This window comes from Micropterus salmoides, unplaced genomic scaffold, assembly GCF_014851395.1.
Source record: "Micropterus salmoides isolate LMB-PRFRI ecotype aquatic unplaced genomic scaffold, ASM1485139v1 Ms_hic_scaffold_4046, whole genome shotgun sequence".
Lineage (NCBI taxonomy): Eukaryota > Metazoa > Chordata > Actinopteri > Centrarchiformes > Centrarchidae > Micropterus > Micropterus salmoides.
The window spans coordinates 4,069-26,830 of NW_024043425.1; the positions used below are offsets into that span (position 1 = coordinate 4,069).

Genomic DNA, 22,762 nt, shown 5'->3' on the forward strand with positions numbered 1-22,762 from the left:
CAAATTGCCATGGTGTTAAACAGATGTCTTTAATCAAGTTCCAAATGATGGCCAATCCTGCCCCAAATTAAAAGACCTTCTACATTAAAATCACCTTTGATGACAACAAAGAAACGATTGCCTGTTTCACAACTCTGCTGTAGTTGCTTACAAGCCATGCCAATGGAAACATGCTTTCTCATCCCTTCCCTTGAAGCAGACATAAATTTCAACTTCTGACTTGGCCATATGCTTAGGTCGAACACCCAAACCTGCTTCTTTATCCTTGTAAATGCTGTGCCAGCCCCTATTCTTTCAGAAAATCAAACAGAGGCTCATAAAGGGAACCTGTTCAGAAAGGACCAGGAAAAAAAGAAAAACATAAAGATGGACACATCTGTCAGGCAACAAAGAACATCTGCGTTGATGGAGGCAGGTGTTCCCTTTTCAGTGAGAAGCATTGTGAGCTGTGGCAGAGCTTCACTCAGAGGAAGTCGCTCTGAGCTATAACTCTGTCCTTGTCCACAACAGCAGACAAAAACCAATGAAGAGTGTAAGGGCTGAGGAGACAGTGGGTTAGCGAAGTACCCAAGTGTTTTTAACAGGATCTATAATGGAGTGTGGTTGTCTTCACTGCGCATCTGTTGGACCTCATGTTTTATGGCCCCATCCTTATTGTGTCTCCACTGAAACTTGAAGAGCAGAGGCCCTATAAGAGTCAAGGCAGACCTAATGTCTGCTTGCTTTATTACCTCTCTGTGGAAATCCAAGTTCCAGCTATAAGTCGTAAATCAGATCTGCTGGTTTGGAGCATCAAGAAATGTCTGCAGTTGGCTCTGTGAATGTTGTTCCATCAGTAATGTTATCAGTTTTTACTGCACGAACGAAATGATGTGCTGATTTTATGGTTTTGTAGGCTGACTGTGGGAAATTACTGACAAAGGATAATGTTAATTATTGTAACTTAGGCTATTCTTGTCAATGGGCACATTTAGCAACATAGATTTAACCCCTTTAGACTTTTAAATGTATCCTTTAATTTTCTTCAATTTAGAAAAACATTTTCCACACTGCAGGAAGTGCCACATTATATATACATATAGTGTATGTGTGTTTCTTATTGTTACATTTTATTATGCTAGATAATTCTTCTTTCTGTAAATTAAATGTACAAACCCAGTTGTCTTTATGGCTAGACAATTAAATCATATGGAAATATTCTAGATGTATTGTGCACTGATTTATATACATTTCTCTAAACCTCAGCGTGACACACCGGACACATGGGATCTACATTTGAATTTAAAATAAAGTTGTGTGTTCGACTGCTTGACCGCACACAAGGAGTATGTGATGAAAGATTTACCAATGAACCTGTTAGAGTTTCAGGGTGACTTAAAGAGATTTTGTGGTTATCTTGGCTTAGCATAAAGACTGGGAACAGGGGAAACAGCAAGCCAGTTCAAAGGTAACAAAATCCACCAACACCTCTAAAGCTGACTAAAGAACAATTTATATCTTTTTGGTTTAATTCATTCATACAAAAACCAAAATGTATGGCAGTGACAACAAGACTCCAGTCCAGGCTAGCTGTTTCCTCCTGTCTTTATGCTATGCTAAGCTAACGGTCTCCTGGCTCCAGCTTCATAATTTAGGGACATGCATGAGAGTGGTATTGATCTTGAACTCTCTGCAAGAAAGTGAGTAAGCATATTTCCCAAAATGTCAAACTATCCCTTTAAGGTTTATAACTTTCAGAGAAGATTGATGTTGTGCTTTTTGTGCCTACTAAGTTAATACAGTAAAAACATAAAGCAAGAAGGTGAAAAGCATGTATTGTACAAACAAAAGAGCCCAAGCTTCATCTTTACAAACTGGTCACAGAACATTATAAATCATAAACTGCATGACACACAGTCAGACAGTGTCGTCTCCAGACTGCACAGGAGCTCATAACATTAACCACATACTTTAGGTCCTTGATTTACTGGGCATACTGGGACAGAGGTCTCAACTAATGGAATATCTAATGTCTCCATGACCGACACTTTAATCTGTTGTGAGACCTCCCGCTTGCTATTTTACCATATAAATCTGAGAGATGCTGTACACCAACAGAAGGCCCAGACTGTGAGTTATAGCCTTTAGACCCTCTGTATACATAGTTATGTCAGACAGGCTCAAACAACAACCAGAGTTCCATTAGATTTTTTATATATTTTTTTTAATATAAATTGCTTTATAATCTGAAACAGAATCCAAGGAAACATTTTAATGTTTTAGTCTAGCCTTCACCAAGCTAGCTGTCATTAATTATAACACATGATGATAATCATAGCACCTGCAGAACTGTCATCTGCCAAAAGTACTTGTCCCATCTGCCAAGATGTCAACATTAATGCTGTTATATCTACACGCCTCCATTATTTTACACTGCTGTGAATAAGCAACCACAGGTGCCTCACAATAACATGATTTACTGCTTCATATAAAACTGTCAACTGTGGATAATAACCATCCAGTGAATGCTGTTGCATCCTTGAATGTCATATGGTTTCACTGAGCTGTGTTGGAAAGAACTGTTCAGTTGCTTTAATTTTTGCAACTTTTTGAGTTGTGGCACAATGTCTCAGATCTGATTATGTTTAAGTTTTAAGACACGCACACGTCAAATGTGGTGTTTGCTATTTTAACCTTTCCAGTTAATGTGGTTTTGCTTCTGAGAAAGATTGATATCTCTGATCATGGACTTGTTCCTTGCATGTGTACATCTTTCGAGTACATCTGATGAATATCGTATGGCCCAGATTTCAGTCACACTTGTATGCCATAGTTATGAGTGCCAAATAAAAACTTATCTTGATGTTACAAACAAGATACCTCAGTAGCTAAATTTTAGGGTTTTTTTCGCCTATCTACTGATGTACCTTGTTTGTAACATCAAGATAAGTTTTAATTTGGCACTGCACTCACAACACAGGCATACAAGTGTGACTGAAATCTTCAGAGTACTTGTAAGATGTACACATGCAAAGAACAAGTCCATTATCAGAGATGATAATCTTTCTCAGAAGGGAAACCAGAAGTTTCACCATTTGACTTAAATTACAGGAAAAACTTAACTTTTCCATGATATTCAAATTTTCTGAGCTGCACCTGTAAATACAGGTCAGAATGATTTGTTCCACTCAAAAACTAAACTGTTCTCCAAGTATTTTTTTGAAAGGTGGAAAGGTGTTTTTCTTTTCAAGACAATGCTGTTTAATTAATCATGGAGGATAAATGGAACGCAATATCGCAGTATCAACAAATTTAAAATACTTACAGTTACAGTTAAGTGGCCCACAGTTAAAGCAACAGCAAAGTTTAATATCACTATTCTTGCCTGCTAAAAGTGTAGTTGAAATCAAATCTCACACAGGAAACTGGCTGATGAAATACAAACAGAGATTATGGATTAATATATTGCATATGATGCAAGATCAATTCCTTCCTCCTCTGCTCTCCACACAGTCATGTGCTTTTACGCATTATACTTTTTATTACAGTGAAAACTGCTGTAAAGTCAAAGAAAATAATGATCTTCAGGAATAAATCTCTTGAGACACTTTAAAATACATTCTTCTGAAACAGATATTTTTCTAAATGAGCTGTCAGTCTTGCTGTCTCAAGGCTGTACTGGAGGAGAGAAATTTAAAATCAAGCATTCATGTAACAATTTTGTTGAGCATACCAATTAGGTACAGTGAGGCGCACAACCCCCCACACACACACACTTAGCCCCCTGGGAGCATGAGGGGGCCCCGAAAACCACATGATCCATTAATTGACTTCCAGGGCCATCTTGTGGTATAAGAAAACTAAGCAACTGCCTAGAGACCGACCTTTGCTGTTTCACTCTCTCCCTTTTTTGGTAGCCTATCTGGTTCTCTCTCAAAGGCTGCACCCAAAGCTTATGGTGTGATAGTGTCTCTCAACTCAACTAAGATCTGAACACTGTGTAGGTTATATGTAATTTCTAATTCTAATGCTTAAAATCCTAACACTCTGTCCAGACACCTGTGACATGTGCATTTTTTCCAGGGTTATGGATAATTTTGGCATTCTTAAAAAGAGTGGCGGGTGTTAAAAATTATAACACAAATTACTTTTTTTTCATAATGTGCTAGAATTCCTACATATGTCCAGTATGGATAATTTTGGGGAAGTTTTCAAGAACCTCCCCAACACTTAGGCTACTAGAGGCAAGATACTGGAATCAATAAAATTTACAGGTTCAGCGTCGTATCAACAAATTTAAAATACTTACAGTTACAGTTAAGTGGCCCACAGTTAAAGCAACAGCAAAGTTTAATATCACTATTCTTGCCTGCTAAAAGTGTAGTTGAAATCAAATCTCACACAGGAAACTGGCTGATGAAATACAAACAGAGATTATGGATTAATATATTGCATATGATGCAAGATCAATTCCTTCCGTCCTCTGCTCTCCACACAGTCATGTGCTTTTACGCATTATACTTTTTATACAGTGAAAACTGCTGTAAAGTCAAAGAAAATAATGATCTTCAGGAATATAATCTCTTGAGACACTTTAACATACATTCTTCTGAAACAGATATTTTTCTAAATGAGCTGCCAGTCTTGCTGTCTCAAGGCTGTACTGGAGGAGAGAAATTTAAAATCAAGCATTCATGTAACAATTTTGTTGAGCATACCAATTAGGTACAGTGAGGGCACAACCCCCCCACACACACACTTACCCCCCTGGGAGCATGAGGGGGCCCGAAAACCACATGATCCATTAATTGACTTCCAGGGCCATCTTGTGGTATAAGAAAACTAAGCAACTGCCTAGAGACCGACCTTTGCTGTTTCACTCTCTCCCTTTTTTTGGTAGCCTATCTGGTTCTCTCTCAAAGGCTGCACCCAAAGCTTATGGTGTGATAGTGTCTCTCAACTCAACTAAGATCTGAACACTGTGTAGGTTATATGTAATTTCTAATTCTAATGCTTAAAATCCTAACACTCTGTCCAGACACCTGTGACATGTGCATTTTTTCCAGGGTTATGGATAATTTTGGCATTCTTAAAAAGAGTGGCGGGTGTTAAAAATTATAACACAAATTACTTTTTTTTCATAATGTGCTAGAATTCCTACATATGTCCAGTATGGATAATTTTGGGGAAGTTTTCAAGAACCTCCCCAACACTTAGGCTACTAGAGGCAAGATACTGGAATCAATAGAAACATTTGGAAAGGTTTATTAATAATAAACAGACAAGAAACGAATAGTTCCTGCAGTCCTGTTGGCACCGCTCTGTCAACTCATGCCAGCTAATTATTTTACATCTTGATTATTCATTCATTCTTGCTGTTTTTTACCCTGATATGATATATGTCTTGTGTGTTTTATCTTGTGTCTTCACGTTTTGTATTTAATCCTGTGTATTTTTTGGAAAGTGTATTGGAGTGATGCTGCATGGTGATTCTGCACTGTAAATAACATATGATTTGATTTGATATTTATTCAAACCTCTTTTTGTGTTAATTTATTGACTTTAAGCTGCACAAACATACACCCTGGTGGACAAAATACAAATTTCAGTGCGCACATCCCGATTGCAGTGCGTCGCCAGCACAACAGAGGGCACATCAGTATTTTCTTCGTCGTTGCACTTCTGTGGTCCAAATAACCGAAGAAGAAAAGGCTCCTCAGCCGAGGAAAATGGCCGACGTTGAGATGGACATCGCGTCCAGCAGAATGAATAATGGGAACGAACACGTGTAAGTCGTTTAATTAAAGATAAGACGTTCGTGGGAATAAGGTGCAAGCGTCTTCCTCATCTGAAATCAAACGCGAACTAAGTCAGAACAGCGGAGGCCCGCAGAGGAGCATGTTCACGTTGTTGCCGGGGCCAAATTACTTGTCAGCGGCTGGCTAACGTTCCTAGCCAACTAGCTAACGCTCTTTAGCTTACATAGCATTAAGTTTCGCTGAACACAAAGCAAATACAAGTGTGTATGAACTACAGTGTTGTGTATTGTCTTCCATAAAATATAAGTGTCCGGACACATGTAATCAAACATCGCTATTTGATGGTAAACAGCGCTCCTTAAACGTAAGTTAGCATGGCTAGAAGCTACCTTTAGGATGTAGCTAGCTCGCTAGCTTGAAGTTTGCTAAGAACGGTTAGCGGATCCGAGCTAGTGAGTGAAAATCATCTTGGCGGTCTTGCTGCGGGGAAGAGCGAATAAGTAAATAAGTTTGCGTGGTCGTTGCCACACTAACAAGCAGCTTTCTGTCGCTAAAAGTTGCGGCCATTTTTATTAACGTTACTGCTTTGTGTTTTAATTCGGCACATTACGTAACCCTGGTTTACCTTATCTAAATGCAAGTTTACCGCACCTGCTAAAAACACTGTAGTATAAGCAATTTGATACTATGGATATAAAACATCTGCCAAAGTTTGTTTTGTTTGTGGTCGTATTACTGAACTACTGAAGTGAAATAAATCGATTTCACCACAGCAGATGGTGGGAAATACTAAAAGTCACTGGTGTGTAACTGCTAGTTGTCAGTAGTGTTTGGGGGGAGACCACAATAGACAGCACTGTACAAACTGGATGACCTATTAATAGGGCAAGGGTTTATAGTCGTTATCAATTAGTGCAATGATTCGTTTTCATGTGGTAATACACTATGATTTTGGTATAGAAACTGTATTTATTGCAGATCGGTCATGTCATGGCTGACACGTGATCAGCTTGATAACATGTGGATTCGTTTTGAATCAGTGTGACCTACAGAATTGTCAATTTATCAAAAATTGTGATTAATTGACTGGGCATTTTTGCACTAATGTGTAATATTGTGTGCTCAGTGTTTAAGATTGTTCTCTTATAAACAGGAAGCAGGATCTGGAAAGCCATGAAAGAAGTGGAAATGAAGACAGCGGAGACATGTCGGAGGAGGAAGAAGAAGAGGTAGGGGTGGATGGCAGCAAGACCCCAATATCGTCAGTGGTATGAAGCCGTAATTCTGATCTAAACTTTCTACCTTAAATGTAGTTTAAATCCACTTTTACTGAAACAGTCTCAATTTTCTTTGTCTAAAGCTGAAGTGGCAGCGGTGCACCACGTCTGCACCTTGATCTGGACAACAAATGTTTTATAATATTTAGGCAGGCAGCTCTGATTTTATTTGTCGAGTCCTGTCCCCTTCTTGATATTTTGTTTTTCCCTAAATTAAGTTTTCTTTATAGGATTATGATGGGAGATACTTTTTTCAGATGAATAGAAGCACATCACAAATACTTAGACAAACCTACATTAACTAGCATGCATATAGAGAAATAATACATAACTTAAAAAATGCCCATATCCATGCTGTTGATCTCTAATTAGAATTCAATAACATTATAGTCCTCATCTGTAACTCTGCTCATACAATCTGAAAGAGTGCAACCACATAAAATCTAACAAAAGAGATCGTTGCTATGTTCATATCTACATATCTAAAAATGTAAATGAGATGATCTGATATGTTGTCTCATCCTAGGAGGAGGCAGTGACTAATGGCGAAAAGATGGAAGAGGGGTCCAAACATCACAGTAGCAGCGGTAAACACAAGAGGAAAAAACACAAGCATCGTAGTAAGCACAAAAAGCACAAGCATGCCTCTGATGAGGACAAGGACCGCAAACGCAAGCATCGTCACAAACACAGGAAACACAAACGCAAAGAGGCCTCAGCCGCCTCTGGTGCAGTCCTCTTCGGCGCCTCCAGCCACAGAAAAATTGAATCCTCCCCCTCCTCCGGAAATCCAAGTCTGGACGACAGGGCCCTGCTGGAGGATTTGGAGAAACAGAGGGCCATGATCAAAGCTGAGCTGGACAGCCAGTTGATGGAGGGCAAGGTTCAGTCGGGCATGGGCTTGATCCTTCAGGGTTATAACTCTGGATCCGAAGAGGATGGGGAAGCTAGGATCAGGAATGGAGAACAGCGTCAAAGGGGCACCTCAGGTAAACCCATATCTCCCAGGGGGGGAAAGAGTGGGAAATCTAGACGGGACTCAACAGAGGGCAGTAAGTCCAGCGCCAAGCGTCGTAGTCGGAGTAAGTCTGCGGACAGGCTAGCACAGGTCAAGGAGTCTAAGCAGGACAAGGTGACCAAATCCTCCAAGGACTCGGGGGTTAAAGATCGAGGCCGCGGTAGGAGCAGGTCAAAAGACAGAAAGCGTTCGGACAGCACTGACAGGTCCAAGGACAGAACTAGGAAGTCCAACTCCCCCTCCAGCTCGAGAGGAGAGCAGAAAGGCAGCCGCACTGATAAACGTTCCTCTCCACAGCGGGATGACAGACCAAACCAGGAGAGAGCGGGCAAACGCTCCAGATCACCTGTACGAGAACGCCCAAGTCGCTCAGATGCTGACCGGGACAAGCGACCGGCAAAGTCCCCGTCCAAGGACGCTTCATCTGGGAAAGAGAATCGCTCCCTCATAGACGAGGGCCTCAAAGCCCCATCCGAAAAAGGAGCGTGTCCCCTCGCCACAGAGATGCCCACCACCCTTCGGCCAGTGCCTCGGACAGGACATCGAAACAGAGCAACTCTCCATCCAGAACAAGGTCCCCACCCAGGAGAGGCCGCAGCCGCTCGCCAGACGTCAGGAGGAGGGATGCTGACAGGCAGGACTCACCGCTGAGGTTGGTGAACATAACTTAACTCATAACTTGTCTCAGTAAAATAAGTTGACTGCAGTGGGTGAATTGGAGGGAAATGCCACACAAACCAATAACAATCTGACTGATTCTAAAAGATGTACAGAGATCAAGTATTGACATTTTATTTTTCATTTTTAAAACATAGGACTTCAGAGTAGCTTTGTGAAATGGCAAAAATACAATTATATACAGTATTTAAAAGCTTTCACTGATGGTCCTTCACGGTTCTTCTGCACATTAAGAGTTTTGTTCAAATGACTACTGCCAATTTTCCATGACCAGTACCAGCTCAGCTCAACTCGACTCGGTTTTTGATCCCTCGTCCTCAGTTTTCCGTTGCAGATAGTACCCCTCGATGTAGCTGGTCATCATAGCGATGCTACACACAACTGCCACGACATAATTTTCAATGCAACACACACACCAGCGACCGACATACAACTGTCTCTTGATTTAAGTTAAAACGTTACTCAGAATGTAAAGACAGACAAGCGGTATGAAAACCTTATAGCTGTGTTTTCCTCTGCCGTTGTTGCTGCAGCGGTCTGTGTGACAGTGGGACCAGAGGGCTCTGTGAGTGGGCGGCTGCCCAGCCTCGGGAGCTGCTCCCGCGGGTTGCTGCAGTCTTCCCTCGCCTTCCCTTCCTGATGATGCAGTGAATAGTGACGATTCTCTCTGACCAATCGGTAGTCTTGCTGTGTTTTCACGTCACATTTTAGTATCGCCTCAGTTCGCTTGGAATCTCAACGCAGGTGATACGAAAAAAAGTACCTGGTAAGCAGGTAAAGGTACAACTTTTCTACAATGGAAAATCCAAAAAGGTGAGTAGAGTCGAGGCGAGTTGAGCTGGTATTATGCAGTGGAAAAGGGGCTTATGTTGAATGTCCAGTTCAGCTTATCCGTCCATTCCCCTGGCATTTCTAAAGGAAGCGCCCTCGGCCAGATGCGGGGCCAGGCAGAGAGAGATCACGAGAGAACAGTCCCAGAGCACCCTATCGTGGCAGGATGAGTCGCTCACCTCTAAGACGAAGGTCCCCGTCACCACGTCGACGTTCCCGTTCTTCCCCCCGCAGACGATCTCCACTGGGACACAGGTGATGGCACTGTTTACTCAACTTTCACCCATATCTGCTCACGGCTTAAGTACACTTATATGTTTTTAAATGTAACCAAATTGACTGTCTATATTCAGTCAGGCATTTGTCATGTTTTGGAGACATTGTCTCTGACTTATTCTGTGTTAGTGTTTCTCTCTGGAGCTTTGCTTGCATTTGGTTTCTCCCAGTAGTAACACAGTATTATTGTGGCAAGACATTTTTCAGGTTCAAACTTTTGAGGTAATAAACAATCTGTGCTTTGTAGGTCTGGGGAGAGAGACAGATATGGCAGACTCAGACAGTACCGACGCTCAATGTCACGCGATCGGGAGCGGAGAAGACGACGCAGCAGAGACGAGGACAAGTTCAAGGGCAGCCTCTCAGAGGGCATGAAAGTTGACCAGGAATCCTCAGAGGAAGAAGTGTGAGTAAAGAAAAGCATATAGAAGAGGCAAACCATGGACATCTGCTCTACATATAGAGGCAGTTGATTTAATATTGTGCGTTACATGTGAAACTATATCAAGGCAACATGAGCTACTTTTTATTTTAGTTGAAAGACAATGCAAAATTTCACTTTTTTTTTTTACCAGTTTCCTCTCTGATTCTGTATTGTTAAATTCACAGTATGCAACACAGAGGGTGCTGATCTGATACTTCAATCACTACAATCGACTGAAAGTTTATTTAGAAACAATTTACCATGACCTCAAACATGACTGCTAACTAATTGACTGATATTGGATTAAGCTTGCTCATAGCAACTGCTCTTTGCAAAAGAAAAGAGTTCACACTTAGGAAATCGGTCAGACAATGTGTAGTAGCTGTGCTACCTCAGATTGTACTCATGTTGGTCCTGATCAGAACAGGAACGTGTGCTCCATATTTCTTAAAGCCTTGTTTGTGTTTGCAGGTTAGAGGACTTTGATGGAGAGGAGGTAGATGAGGAGGCTCTCATTGAACAGCGCCGCCAGCAGCGCATGGCTATTGTCCAGGTCTGTATGTTTCTATTGATCCAAGCCTGCATTTTTATTAGTTGCCATGTCAGTCCAGTATTTGTGAAAAAGTTCCAGAAGTCATGCTCATAATATAGTGGTCTGTCTACCTGGAAACAAATAACACAACAAATGTCCATGACTTATGATGTTTAAGATGTATTCTTAAGGCCACGCAATTTCTGCCATTGTACAGAAATACAAGGTTGGGAATGAGGATTCCAACATGGTGTCGGAGCCCAGCAGCCCTCAGAGCAGCACACGCAGCCGTTCACCCTCACCTGATGACATCTTGGAGCGAGTAGCCGCAGATGTCAAGGAGTATGAACGAGAGAACCTCAACACCTTTGAGGCCAGCATCAAAGCCAAGCACAACCTCATCGCCCAGGAGAAAGACGGTAATGTCCTGGTCAAAATAATCAAATCTGTTGGCATACAAGGCCAACTGAATGAACCACACCGCCAGGTGTGTGCTCCGTAGTCAGCTGCAAATGTCAACATGCAATTAATTAATTAAAAAATGTTTGTGGAATATCGGAAAAAGATGCAAAAATTAAACATCTTTCCCCTATATTTATACACACACACACACACAGGAATTGTTCAGATTTATGTGCATGTTGGCACACGCATCGGCCAATCCTAAACACACGTGGCGGATATAGTTCCTCTCATCATTACCAATCAGTGCTTTTTTCCTCCATATCTGCTAGTCTGAGGGACGATCACACAGGTTTCCAAGAAGACATCAATACTGTTTGGCTTGAAATCTTAGTTAAACTGGAAAGCGGTCAAGTATAAAAGTGGCTCCATATGTTCATATATCTGTGGCTGAATGGGGTTAGCTTGACCGAGGTAACCACTGAATATTACAGCGTATCTTGCCTCGTCCATCACTTGAACCTTTGAAATGTAGCTCTGAAGAAAATCTTCTGCTCCACTGCATCGCTGAAGAGCACAGACTTCTGTGAACATGGAGGAGATCAGAACCTGAACAGCTAAAAGCTCTTCCAGGGACAGCAATCTCTTTGATTTTCATTGGAAGCAAAATGCCTTCATTCTTACAATTACAGTTTCCAAGTTCAGTCATGGTCAGGTTAGCAGATATGGAGGAAGTGAAATGTACAAAGGTGAAACCTGATTGGTAGCATTTCTGCCTGCCTTTTAAATTCTTTGAACTATAAAAGTTCATTCATATTTGCACTTCCCTGCAGTTTGGAACGATCTGACATTGTTTGTGGCCTCTTTCACGCTGTTATATCACAGACTGGCCAAAGAATACCGGCTTATGCAAAACTAAAATGACATTTGGTGCCTTGGTTTGTGTGAGAAATGCAGAGTTGTGTGATGCAGGGATTTTAATTTTCTTTCTTTCTGTCATGTGTTCATTCAGTTGCTGGCTTGTAATCCAAAGCCTGGGTGTCTCTGCCACCTGCAGCATATTTTGATCTCTGCAGAGTATGTGAATCAAACACGTTCCAGATATTCTGTTTTACAACATGGTGGGTGACTAGAAACTCATCCTGTTATTTTTTTGTTTGTTTTTGTTTGTTTCAGGAGCCAATCCAAAGAAACCTTCAGCCCCTGACATGTTTACAGAGTCAGATGACATGTTTGCTGCTGACTTTGATGTAAGTATTTTTACTTGGAATTTAGGAAAATCTAAATGTCAAATGTTGTTGTACATCTGAGAGTTACTCTTCCTACAATTTTCCTCTAAATTGTAGTATGTACATAATTTACACTGCCTTTGTCTGGAGTTTCAGTAAAGAAAATGATAATAGGAAACAACTGAAGACTGAGCAGCTGGTGCTGAGCAAATGACCTAGTTTTTGTGGTGCTTTGCAGAGTGCCAGGATGAGAGCAGCAGGTGTAGGGAAGGACTTCAAGGAGAACCCCAACCTCAGGGACAATTGGACGGATGCTGAGGGTTACTACCGTAAGTGCTGCCTCATGACAGGTGTCATGTCTGTGATGTGGGCTGTGTCAATATCGGTGGAAACTCTTATCAGTGCTTGCTTAATGTCCTGGCAATGTACTGTACCATTATAACTTAATATAAGGCTTGTCGAGTGCATTAATCACACACATCTGTGTCTGTTACCTTTTTAAAAGCAGCCTCCTTGTCACTAACAAGTGTGTGGGTTGTTTTGCTTTTTAGGGGTGAACATCGGGGAGACACTTGACAAGCGCTATGATGTGTACGGCTACACTGGCCAGGGAGTATTCAGCAACGTGATCAGAGCCAGAGACACTGCCAGAGCCGGCCAGGAGGTGGCAGTCAAGATCATCCGAAACAATGAGCTCATGTGAGTCGGACCTTTTTTACCTATTTTTTTTAATTTTTTATAGGAACTAAAAACAAATTTCAATGTTTTATATCTAAACAACTATATAAATACAGTACTGTTAATAACAGGCTGTTTGATTGAATTCGCATTGATGAACAACATATATTTTTATTTTTTGGTCAACAGGCAGAAGACTGGGTTGAAAGAGCTAGAATTCCTCAAAAAGCTAAATGACGCAGATCCTGATGACAAGTTCCACTGCCTTCGCCTCTTCAGGCACTTCTACCACAAGCAGCATCTTTGTCTGGTATTTGAGCCTCTCAGGTACTGAAAAAGGAAACGCTATTCCTTTGTTCACGTCATTTGAGATGTGTGCATCTACTGGGTCTGTAGCGTTTGTAGCGTGATGGCCTCGCATACTAATTCACCTGTGTCCTTCTCATCCGTAGTATGAATTTGCGAGAGGTGTTGAAGAAATACGGTAAAGATGTTGGGCTCCACATCAAGGCTGTGCGCTCCTACAGTCAGCAGCTCTTTTTGGCCCTCAAGCTGCTCAAACGATGCAACATCCTCCATGCTGACATCAAGCCAGACAATATCCTGGTACGGTGTTTATACTCAATCTCAAAGTTGATTCCGATTATAGAATGATGAAAATGGCACAGTCTCGTGTGTGTACTAATTATGTTTTGTCCTTGAAAGGTGAATGAGTCAAAGACCATTTTGAAGCTGTGCGACTTTGGTTCTGCATCCCATGTTGCTGATAACGACATCACACCATACCTTGTCAGTAGATTCTACAGAGCTCCTGAAATCAGTAAGTTGCCTTATTTGCATAAATCGCTAATCTCACCATTCATCAGTTGCATTCAAACCGAGAACTGGCTCACAATTTCTTTCTGTCTTCAGTCATAGGAAAGCCGTATGACTATGGGATTGACATGTGGTCTGTTGGCTGCACTTTATATGAGCTTTACACTGGCAAAATCCTGTTTCCTGGATCTTCCAACAATCACATGATCAAACTAGCAATGGACCTCAAGGGCAAGATGCCCAACAAGGTAAAATTGCATCATACAGTTTCAGTTCCTTGAGTTATTATTTTCCTTTCCTAGATGTAGTGAGACGTGTTGCTGTTCCATGCAGTGTTCAAGAAGTTATGCCTGATGCAATATCGTGGTTTTCTCTCCTCAGATGATCCGTAAAGGCTTGTTCAAAGACCAGCACTTCGATCAGAATTTGAACTTCCTGTACATCGAAGTAGACAAAGTGACAGAAAGGGTAAGGTGTTCCTTCTCACTTCTTTGTTACGTCTCACCTGATGAAAAGTAGGCCTAACATTATTATTATTAATTAAGTGTAAAATGTTATTTTAGTAGATCAGTAGTGGTTCAGATCTTACCGCGTGACACATACTGAAAATGTTCTGTAGTTGTCGTCATTCTTGATTCTGTCATTTCTTTATTTCTCTGCCCCATTAGGAGAAGGTGACGGTGATGAGCACCATCAACCCCACCAAAGACCTGTTGGCAGACATGATAGGAGGCCAGCGACTGCCTGAGGACCAGAGGAAGAAGGTGATGCAGCTGAAGGACCTGCTGGATGGCACCCTGATGCTGGACCCAGCCAAACGCATCAGTATCAACCAGGCTCTGCAGCACCCCTTTATCCAGGAGAAGATCTGACACCCTGAACACCACACACTCCCAGAGCGGACAGAACCAACCACTAAACCAGCTCTGACAGGAACTCTGCAGTGAATTAGCCAACCCACTGACTGTCATCGATTTTTGTTCTTCCTCAACTTTATTTTCTTTATGGATACATAATTGTGTTTTATTGTAAATAAATCCTTAAATGGTAGCCATTCTTGAAGACATTGATTCTGCAATTTATCATTGTAAACTTCCCGTTATACCCAGCAATGCAGTTATGGACTTTTTTTTTTCTTTTTTTTTTAAATTTAACTGGCATTGAAGTGACAGATGTTTTAAAGAAAAATATAAATCCTGTAAATACTGTATGTCTATTGCATTAACAATCTCAAGCAGCAGACAGTTGAGTTTTGTTGTAGTTGCAGATATCTAAATACATTGTTTCTTATTGAACCACAATTCTCATTGTGGACCGATGCATGCTTTTGAATGTGCACCCTTTGTGCTCTAGATTTCTGTGGTGCAGGCCTGTGTAAATGCTCTGTATGTGCATCAGTGTCCCACATGTGACAGCATCCCTCAACCCCTAACCAAGTGTCGGGCCTTGAGGTCTGAACCGAAGGAATAGAAGCATATTATGTACTTCTTGAACATGATTTTGTTTATTTTCAAAACAGGTAGTCAGTTTTCTGTTGCTGGGCATTTCTGTTTTTGTTTTTCTTTTACCTTCCTCCCCCTCCAGTACTCTGGTTAGGTCCTGGCTCTTAAGGCTCTCACATTCAAGTGCCTCCTGTACGAGCCTAGTGTGTTAAAACACCAAGCAATGCTGGCCTATTGATGCCACACCTGTGCCCCTCCTCTCCCATTGTTGTGTATATAGTCCACAGTTACTGTCATTTCATGTGTGATTTATTAGAGGGTTTTTTTTCCATTTAAGTGGTAAAAAACAATCTTGTGATTTCAATAAAGAGTAGTTGTGGAAACGCTGCTGAAAGAGGACCTTCAGTATAAGACAACTTTTTAGTAATAAAATGTTTCCTATTGTATACCAACCCCCCTTTCTTCATTCTATCCCCAACGTGTTGGAATGGTGAATTACGTCGTCTTGTACATCCTATTGATCAAAAGCCTGGTTCATATAAAATTGTAAAGTGTTGGATAGAAAGTGAAACATCTTGGAACATCTGCACAGATTTCTCAACTGGATGTTAGCAATCCAAAAGGTTTTTTTAATCCTTGTACCCCAGTAAGTGCAGTTTGCAGATGGCTGAAGAGTGAAAGGGGATATTGCTGCAGCCTCAGAGCATCAAAAGTAAAAAGGTCTATCTTGTATCTAGTTGGAACAATTTACAGCTCTCATGCTCCCTCTCTGCAGTGGAAAGTGTAACTGTACCATTCATTTTGGTCACATTGTGTTGAGCTTCTGAAAAGCATAATGGGAGAGTAGTTTAGAATACATTCCCATTTTTCTCCATCCAGGAAGTTAGGGAATGGTGCAAGAGCTCTCTAAAAGGACTTCTGATATGAGCTGATGGGCTGTGAAGCCTTAAAGGGTCTGTAAATAGATGTGGGCTGTAGTGGAATAACCACTGGTAAAGATGTCAATGGGAATGACCAGGGATACTCCTATTGGCTTTAATTCAACAGAGAGAGAAGAGGGCACACCTGCTTTTAGTGTGAATACGTAACCAAACAAGTAATTGGATAACTATGCCATCAAATTCATGAGGATGAAATTCACACACTGCATAGCTCATGGCTTTCAATGTATTTGTAATTGCTTGAGATGATCAGAAGAGGGCATTAGAAGCACTAGATGTTCTCCATGAATGAATTTACTGATGGTCACTGTCTTGGAACTTTTCTGAGTGATTTATACTGTATATGCATATACATAACATCAAGCTATATATTTATTTACTGTCTTGGTTTTGGTTTCTTTGGATGAGGATGGTTTGAGGTAATCAGTTTGATTTATATTAACATACAAAGTGTGTGCACAACTACAGAAGTAGTTCTGTTTATCTTCAATCTTGGGTTGTTGTCTCCATAGAAGCAAAACTAGGGCTGGACAATAAAACAATAACAATAATAATCGCATTCAATAACGATATATCAAATGATCAATAAATGTTCACTTGAATCGTACACGAATTAGGATCGTGCATATTTGTTAACAAAGATTTTATCATAATTGTTTTGAATGTTCTACCTCAGATTTGTGAAGTGACCACTGTTTGGCATCAAGTGTTGACCATTAAGAAGAGTTTAAACCACAATTAACAATTCACCATCACTCAGGAGCAAAAATCAGCCTTTAAACTCAAAAGAAATAACGATTTGATACTTATCGTGATAATTATCGATATTGAAAGGTATGAAACTTTTTTGGCCATATAGTCCAGCCCTAAGCAAAACCATACTTCAATCCAACACACTTCATATATTATCAAAAGCAGCATGAAAAGAGGAAAAGAGACTTAAAATATAATTTCCATTTTTATTAAAACCATACAAACATTTGTAGTCAGTAATAAAAGAGCAAAGTGGCTCTTCTGGCGGAGGGGCAGTGCTGGGCCCTTGAAGCTCCGCTCGGAGCCATATCTGTCTGGCCTCTACCCAGGGCCTGGGAATCCCTGCTTTCAAAGTCAATTCTTTATTGGCCCCAGGATACTCCCAATTTCCTCTGCTAAACCTACAGAAAGGGTACTGTATTTACACATTATATATAAAAGAGCACAATAACTGTGAAAACTTAAAAAAACAGAAAAACCAAAGAAAAGTAGAATGCATTTTGCAATTTAACTTTTCTGATATTCAGACTTTTTCTTATATAAATGTCATTTTATCTATTTTTAGGTCTCACAAGACACTTTAAATGTTTATCTTTAATTTTTTTTATAATTCACAATGGAAGATTGGCAGTGATCTTTCTCTTTACTGACAGGCAGATACTTATAAGGCACATACCTCAATGTGATTTCCTTCTTTCAAAAGGAAATTATTTCTACTTTTTTTGGAAAACAAAACACCATCAATGCACAACTACAAAAATGACAAAAGTACCAAAGAACAATAAAACAATTTGTACCTCATTGCTTTGATGCTAAATAAAAGGTAAACTACTCAATATTCTGTGTTCAGTCGCATACGACTGCAAGGCAATACTAACACTGTTGACAAAGTCACTGCAATACTTGATGGCAGTACACATTCTGAATTTAAGAGCTTTGGAGAAAATACAGATGCAGATTTCCTATGAAACAAAACACATCACTTTACAGCATTTATCATCATGAGAGGGAAATGTGCTGTGGACCACTGTTGGTCTTAATGTGCAACAATGGTTCACGGCACATGAAGTACTCTGTCTATTCATGTAAGCATACATAAAGCACCAAATGGGACCTTTGATCATCAAGGAGAAAATGTCCGTCAACTCCAAGCAACCGTGCAATCAAACGTCAATAATCAGATATCACAAACAGAATATAAAAACACTGTTATATACACTTGTGAGTACCTTACCAGACTAACTAAATCGAGCCATTTAGATATCAAATAGACGACTATCTACGACGTCTTGAAGACTTGGATGTGTCCATTTTTTGGACTCGATACCATACCGCAGTTACTCTTGACAAAAACACCACTTGGTAGAAGCACTGAAACATTTACAGATTCACAAAAGTAACATACAAACAAAATGACAACAAATGTAAATACACCACTTATTAAAACCTATGATATATAACGTTTTCATCAGGGCCTGTTAAATCAACGACCCATGTCTAACCTGTAACAAGAATGGATTTAGCGGTTTTGTACCTGTGAGATCAGAATGGCAGATACTTGGCACATGGGCTAGTCTATGTACTTATATAGACAGTGTTCATGTTTAACCTTGAATACATGCATTTTTACCATCAGCGTGTACAGCAAAAACAGTGACAATACACAGAATACTGTTTTAAAGAAGTGAGCTTTTGCTCACCATCACACCTTAATACAAAGAGAAGAGCTTCCAAAAATAGCCTACATTCCATAAAAGGAATATAACTATTTATCTATACATCATTTTGACACATCCCAGTTTGTCTCTGGGATGACATTTTTACAAAATAAATGGGTATGGCAACTGCCTGTTCCACAACACTTTTAAGTACATAATAAAGTTCTCATAATTGCCACTTTGGTCTTAATCTTCACATACACCAGAGTTTTTCTCTTCCTTTTTTCCTAAGGGAGGAGAAAGCTGAGAGAGAGAGCAGCTACTGCATGATAGCCAGGAACTTGCTCTCCTCTGCGAGTGTGGTGAGGAGAGAGCTCATGTCTCCAATTGCCATGTTGTTTAGGCCAGGGGCCACGCTGTGGAAGGTCGCGGATGCTCGAGGGGTGGTCAGGCGTGATGAGGTCCTGGACAGACCCTGGAAAATGGAGGGACTCAACACCCCTGAGACCAGGCTACCCTGGTCAAAGCCATCCTCCAGCATGACACCAAAGTCCAGACTTACCCCCTCATCTAATACACCAGGCACATTGACATCTACCGTGCTGGTCACCTGGTCTGCACCAGGAGAGAGAAGGGCAACAGAGTTCCCACTGCCACTGCCATCTTGTCCAACAGACTCAGCCAAGGAGTTCAGCAAGCACTGGTCCTCCAGGACAGGGAACGAGGAGGCCTTGCAATCCACTGGTTCATAAGAGAGACACTCACCAAAGCCCGGCTCTCTGTATCCATGGTCTGGGGCCTCTAGTTTCAGCCCAGATACCTGATGCGCAAGGGAACAGTGGTCCCCACTTCTCTGCAGTTGTTGCTGATGGTTGAGACTAGCCTGGATTTCACTGGAGTTCTCTATGTTGAGGTACTGCTGCGTCCTGACCAAGTTCCTGTAACTGTTGATCGGTGGGCGAGGGTGATGGATCTGTCGATTGTGATGAAGAGCAGTTCCCTGGGAGAGGCTGAGTAGGTTGTCCATGGAGGCCCTGCTAAGGACTAGGTTGTTCCCAACCTGGCAAGAGGTGCTACTGTTGTGGTTCTGCTGGAAGTGGCTCTGTTTTTGAGGTCCATTGGAGGCCTGCTGTTTGAAGCCCTGCGGAAGAGACCCATTGATGATCTGTGAGACGTTAGGCCTTCCAAAGGTGTTTGTTGAGTTGTGACCGGTACCTCTCATCTCCATGCAGTAGTTAGGCGATGTCTCTTGCTTCACCCCAGGGTTGACACAGCAAGCACTTTGAGACTGATTAGCCTGGGCACAACTGTTCTGGAAATCAAGGGACACTTGCTGCTGGACCACCATGTTTCCAAACCTGCCAAAAAGCGCAGATACGGGTCCATGTTCTGTGCCAGACCACTTTCCACACTGTGTCTGCTGGTTTTGGTCCCTCTGAGGAGACCTGTCAGTACTCCCGGAGCTCACTTCATTCCACTGGATGGGAAGCTTACTAGGGCTCTTCCGTTCTACTATCTGCTGCGGCTGGAGACTGTGGGACCCAGGGAAGGCCATATTAACCTTGAAGTCTGGATGGGTTCTATCTCCTCCATAGATGGATGTGAGGTATCCCTTTGGCTAGAAGCTATTTGGTCCTCAATGTGCATGAAGGAGCCACCGTCCATCTGAACCTGGGAGTGGAGATACTGCACCAGGTCATCTGGTAGCACGTCCTCATCCCCAAGCAACAGGCCAGCCTCCCCGTTGTCTTCCATAGCCAGGGCTTCTAAGGCTGCGTGTTCTGCGATGCTAGGAGTGTATGATGAGTGCTGCAGGCCTATCTGCAGGTTACTCTCTGAGCGCGTGTAGTTCTGCAGGCTAAAGTTGCGAGTTTCAGGTGTAGAATGATGAGACAGAGGAGGAAGCGGGTGGAGGTTGTTAAGGCTGTTGAAGCGTTGCACTGGGGGCAGACTGCAAATATCACGAGCCTGCGTCCTCACTGGGTCACTGGCCCTCCGGTTCCCATTCAGTGGTCCTTCGCCAGGATAGAGAACCCTCCTCCTATAACCTGCATGTCCCATATACCCATTAGTGTACCCGCTGGTGCCATCACTGCAGCGATGTGGCCTGACTAGAGGTGGCAAAGACTGGTTGCTACCACCCTCATCCATCATGGCCATGCGAGTCTTCAAGCTCATGCGCTCCATGTTGGGTAGAGGTGTGGGAGGTGGGCCGCCAGTTGCTGCTGCATACTTTGCTTTCAGGTGGTAGTGCTGTGCTGGGGTTAAAGTGAGCATCCCCCGTGACCCCCCTCCCCCTCCTATACCTACTCCTCCTACACCGCCACAGCCCCCACCTGAGAGTATCCCTCCACCCCCTCCTCCTGCCCCACCTCCATACTGGCTTGCCTCACTGGACCGGCGGGAGGCATCAGTGGAAATGGGGTCGTAAGAGTCGGTGGAGCTAAGGTTGTGGAGGCGGCGATGGTGGGAGGCTGCCATCGTACCCTCACTCTGGGAAGCCTGGCTGGAGCGTCGACTGGAGAAGCAAGGGGAGATGCCTGAGGAGCGGCGACTGCTGCTCAGGTAGGCTGAACTGGTGGCACTTCCACTGCTGTCACGCCGGTCTCGGAGCAAATTAAGCACTGTTAGCTCTGTGCAGCCCAGCTCAGCATGAGCAGGTGGCTGAGGAGCAGACCCCCCCACTGCCTGCCCAGACAGGACCCTGGGAAGAAACACAGGCAGAGAAAAAGGAATGAAGAAAGTTTGGACACCGATAAGAGAGAACACGGAAATTATGTGGAGAAAGGGAGATTACAGGAGGATGAGAAAGAAAAAGCTATGCCAGTGTAAGTGCGGAGAGATTCCGCAAACAGATGTGGCCATAGACAACAGGCAGCGGCCATGAAACATTGTTACATGCTGTGTTCTCTGATATGATATACGGCTTGATGTGGTTTTGATACCATTTTCTAGCGGAACAGTACATTTTAAGCATTTGTTTTGCCAGAATGTTTCAACTAAAATGGGAAAGATGGAATTTAGGGATAATTTATTTCTCAAAGCATGATTTATACACATATTTATGGTGATGTGTAAAGTCTGTATACATGAGCTCAACCACATGTTGAAATAAGGATACTACATGCTGTTGAGAATATGTGAGAGTTGTAGATTTTGGGAAAACATTATAAGATCATTTAGAAAAAGGTTTTTCAAACAACATTAACTATATGTTAAAACGTCAACCCTACCCTTCCCCAGGATGTTGGGTAATGTGGAACCTTTTGGGGGCGGTGTAGGGGACAGGGGCCCCAGCCTGGGCAGCGCTCCATTGACCTGCTTCAGCCTCTCCATCTTGATGTGCTCCATCCAGCGCAGGGGGCGGCCAACACATCGCCTCGCCTGTAGGGTCAGCATGGCCGTGGTTGCCGTGGAGACTGTGGAGTCCATGATGGGGGCCGGCTCACCCTCACACTCCTCATATGCCTCCTCTTCGTTTTCCTCATTCTCCTCGTCCTCCTCCAGCCCCTCCCCTGGCGAGCGTCCGGCGCTCACAGCAAGCTGGACTCCACTGCTGGGATAGGTGCTGACGGGGGACTGGTCACTGCTGCATGTAGACTGACTGCCAGGGCTTGGCTGAGACGTCTGACAGAGGCAGACCAGGAGGAAAGACGAAAAGATTGCAAGAAGGAAGTAAAAAAAGAAAAGCAGTTTTATTTATTATTAAGTTTAGTTTGGGTAACACAGTGGAAGGTATAAAGTGTCATATGTAACAAGCAATGATAAAATGTAATCTTTTGAAGGATGCATTCCCTAAAACATTAGGCAATGATAGTTATTCATAAAAGATGACTGACCATTATGAAAGATAATTCATATTATCATCTTGCATAATCACTGCAGTTTGAGCTGGTTGTCCAAACCAGAGAAACAAATTGTGCATGTTTGTCCATTATTGGGGCATGAGTAATGCTCCCCCTGTGATCCACTTGGGACTGACAAATCATGTTTTGGATGGTTTTCAGAGGATAGGCAAATAGGATAAATGCCTCTTGTGAGACCAGCTAGTGCCTAATTAAGTTGTTTA

General features: G+C 42.3%; 1 protein-coding gene and 1 pseudogene across 1 annotated transcript; one reads left to right on the forward strand and one right to left on the reverse strand.

Moving 5' to 3' along the window:
* Window positions 1-5,651: 5,651 nt before the first annotated feature.
* On the forward strand, window positions 5,652-15,793 carry LOC119887187 (serine/threonine-protein kinase PRP4 homolog). Its single transcript, XM_038698089.1, is given in 17 exon segments — window positions 5,652-5,767; window positions 6,892-7,006; window positions 7,542-8,472; window positions 8,475-8,685; window positions 9,630-9,797; window positions 10,066-10,224; window positions 10,714-10,795; window positions 10,992-11,193; window positions 12,353-12,426; window positions 12,644-12,734; window positions 12,957-13,104; window positions 13,273-13,410; window positions 13,536-13,689; window positions 13,789-13,903; window positions 13,996-14,147; window positions 14,281-14,367; window positions 14,568-15,793. Coding segments are annotated over 17 exon segments (3,090 nt in total). The 5' UTR covers window positions 5,652-5,708; the 3' UTR covers window positions 14,772-15,793.
* Window positions 15,794-17,221: 1,428 nt separating this feature from the next.
* On the reverse strand, window positions 17,222-22,344 carry LOC119887186 (annotated as a pseudogene).
* Window positions 22,345-22,762: the final 418 nt, after the last annotated feature.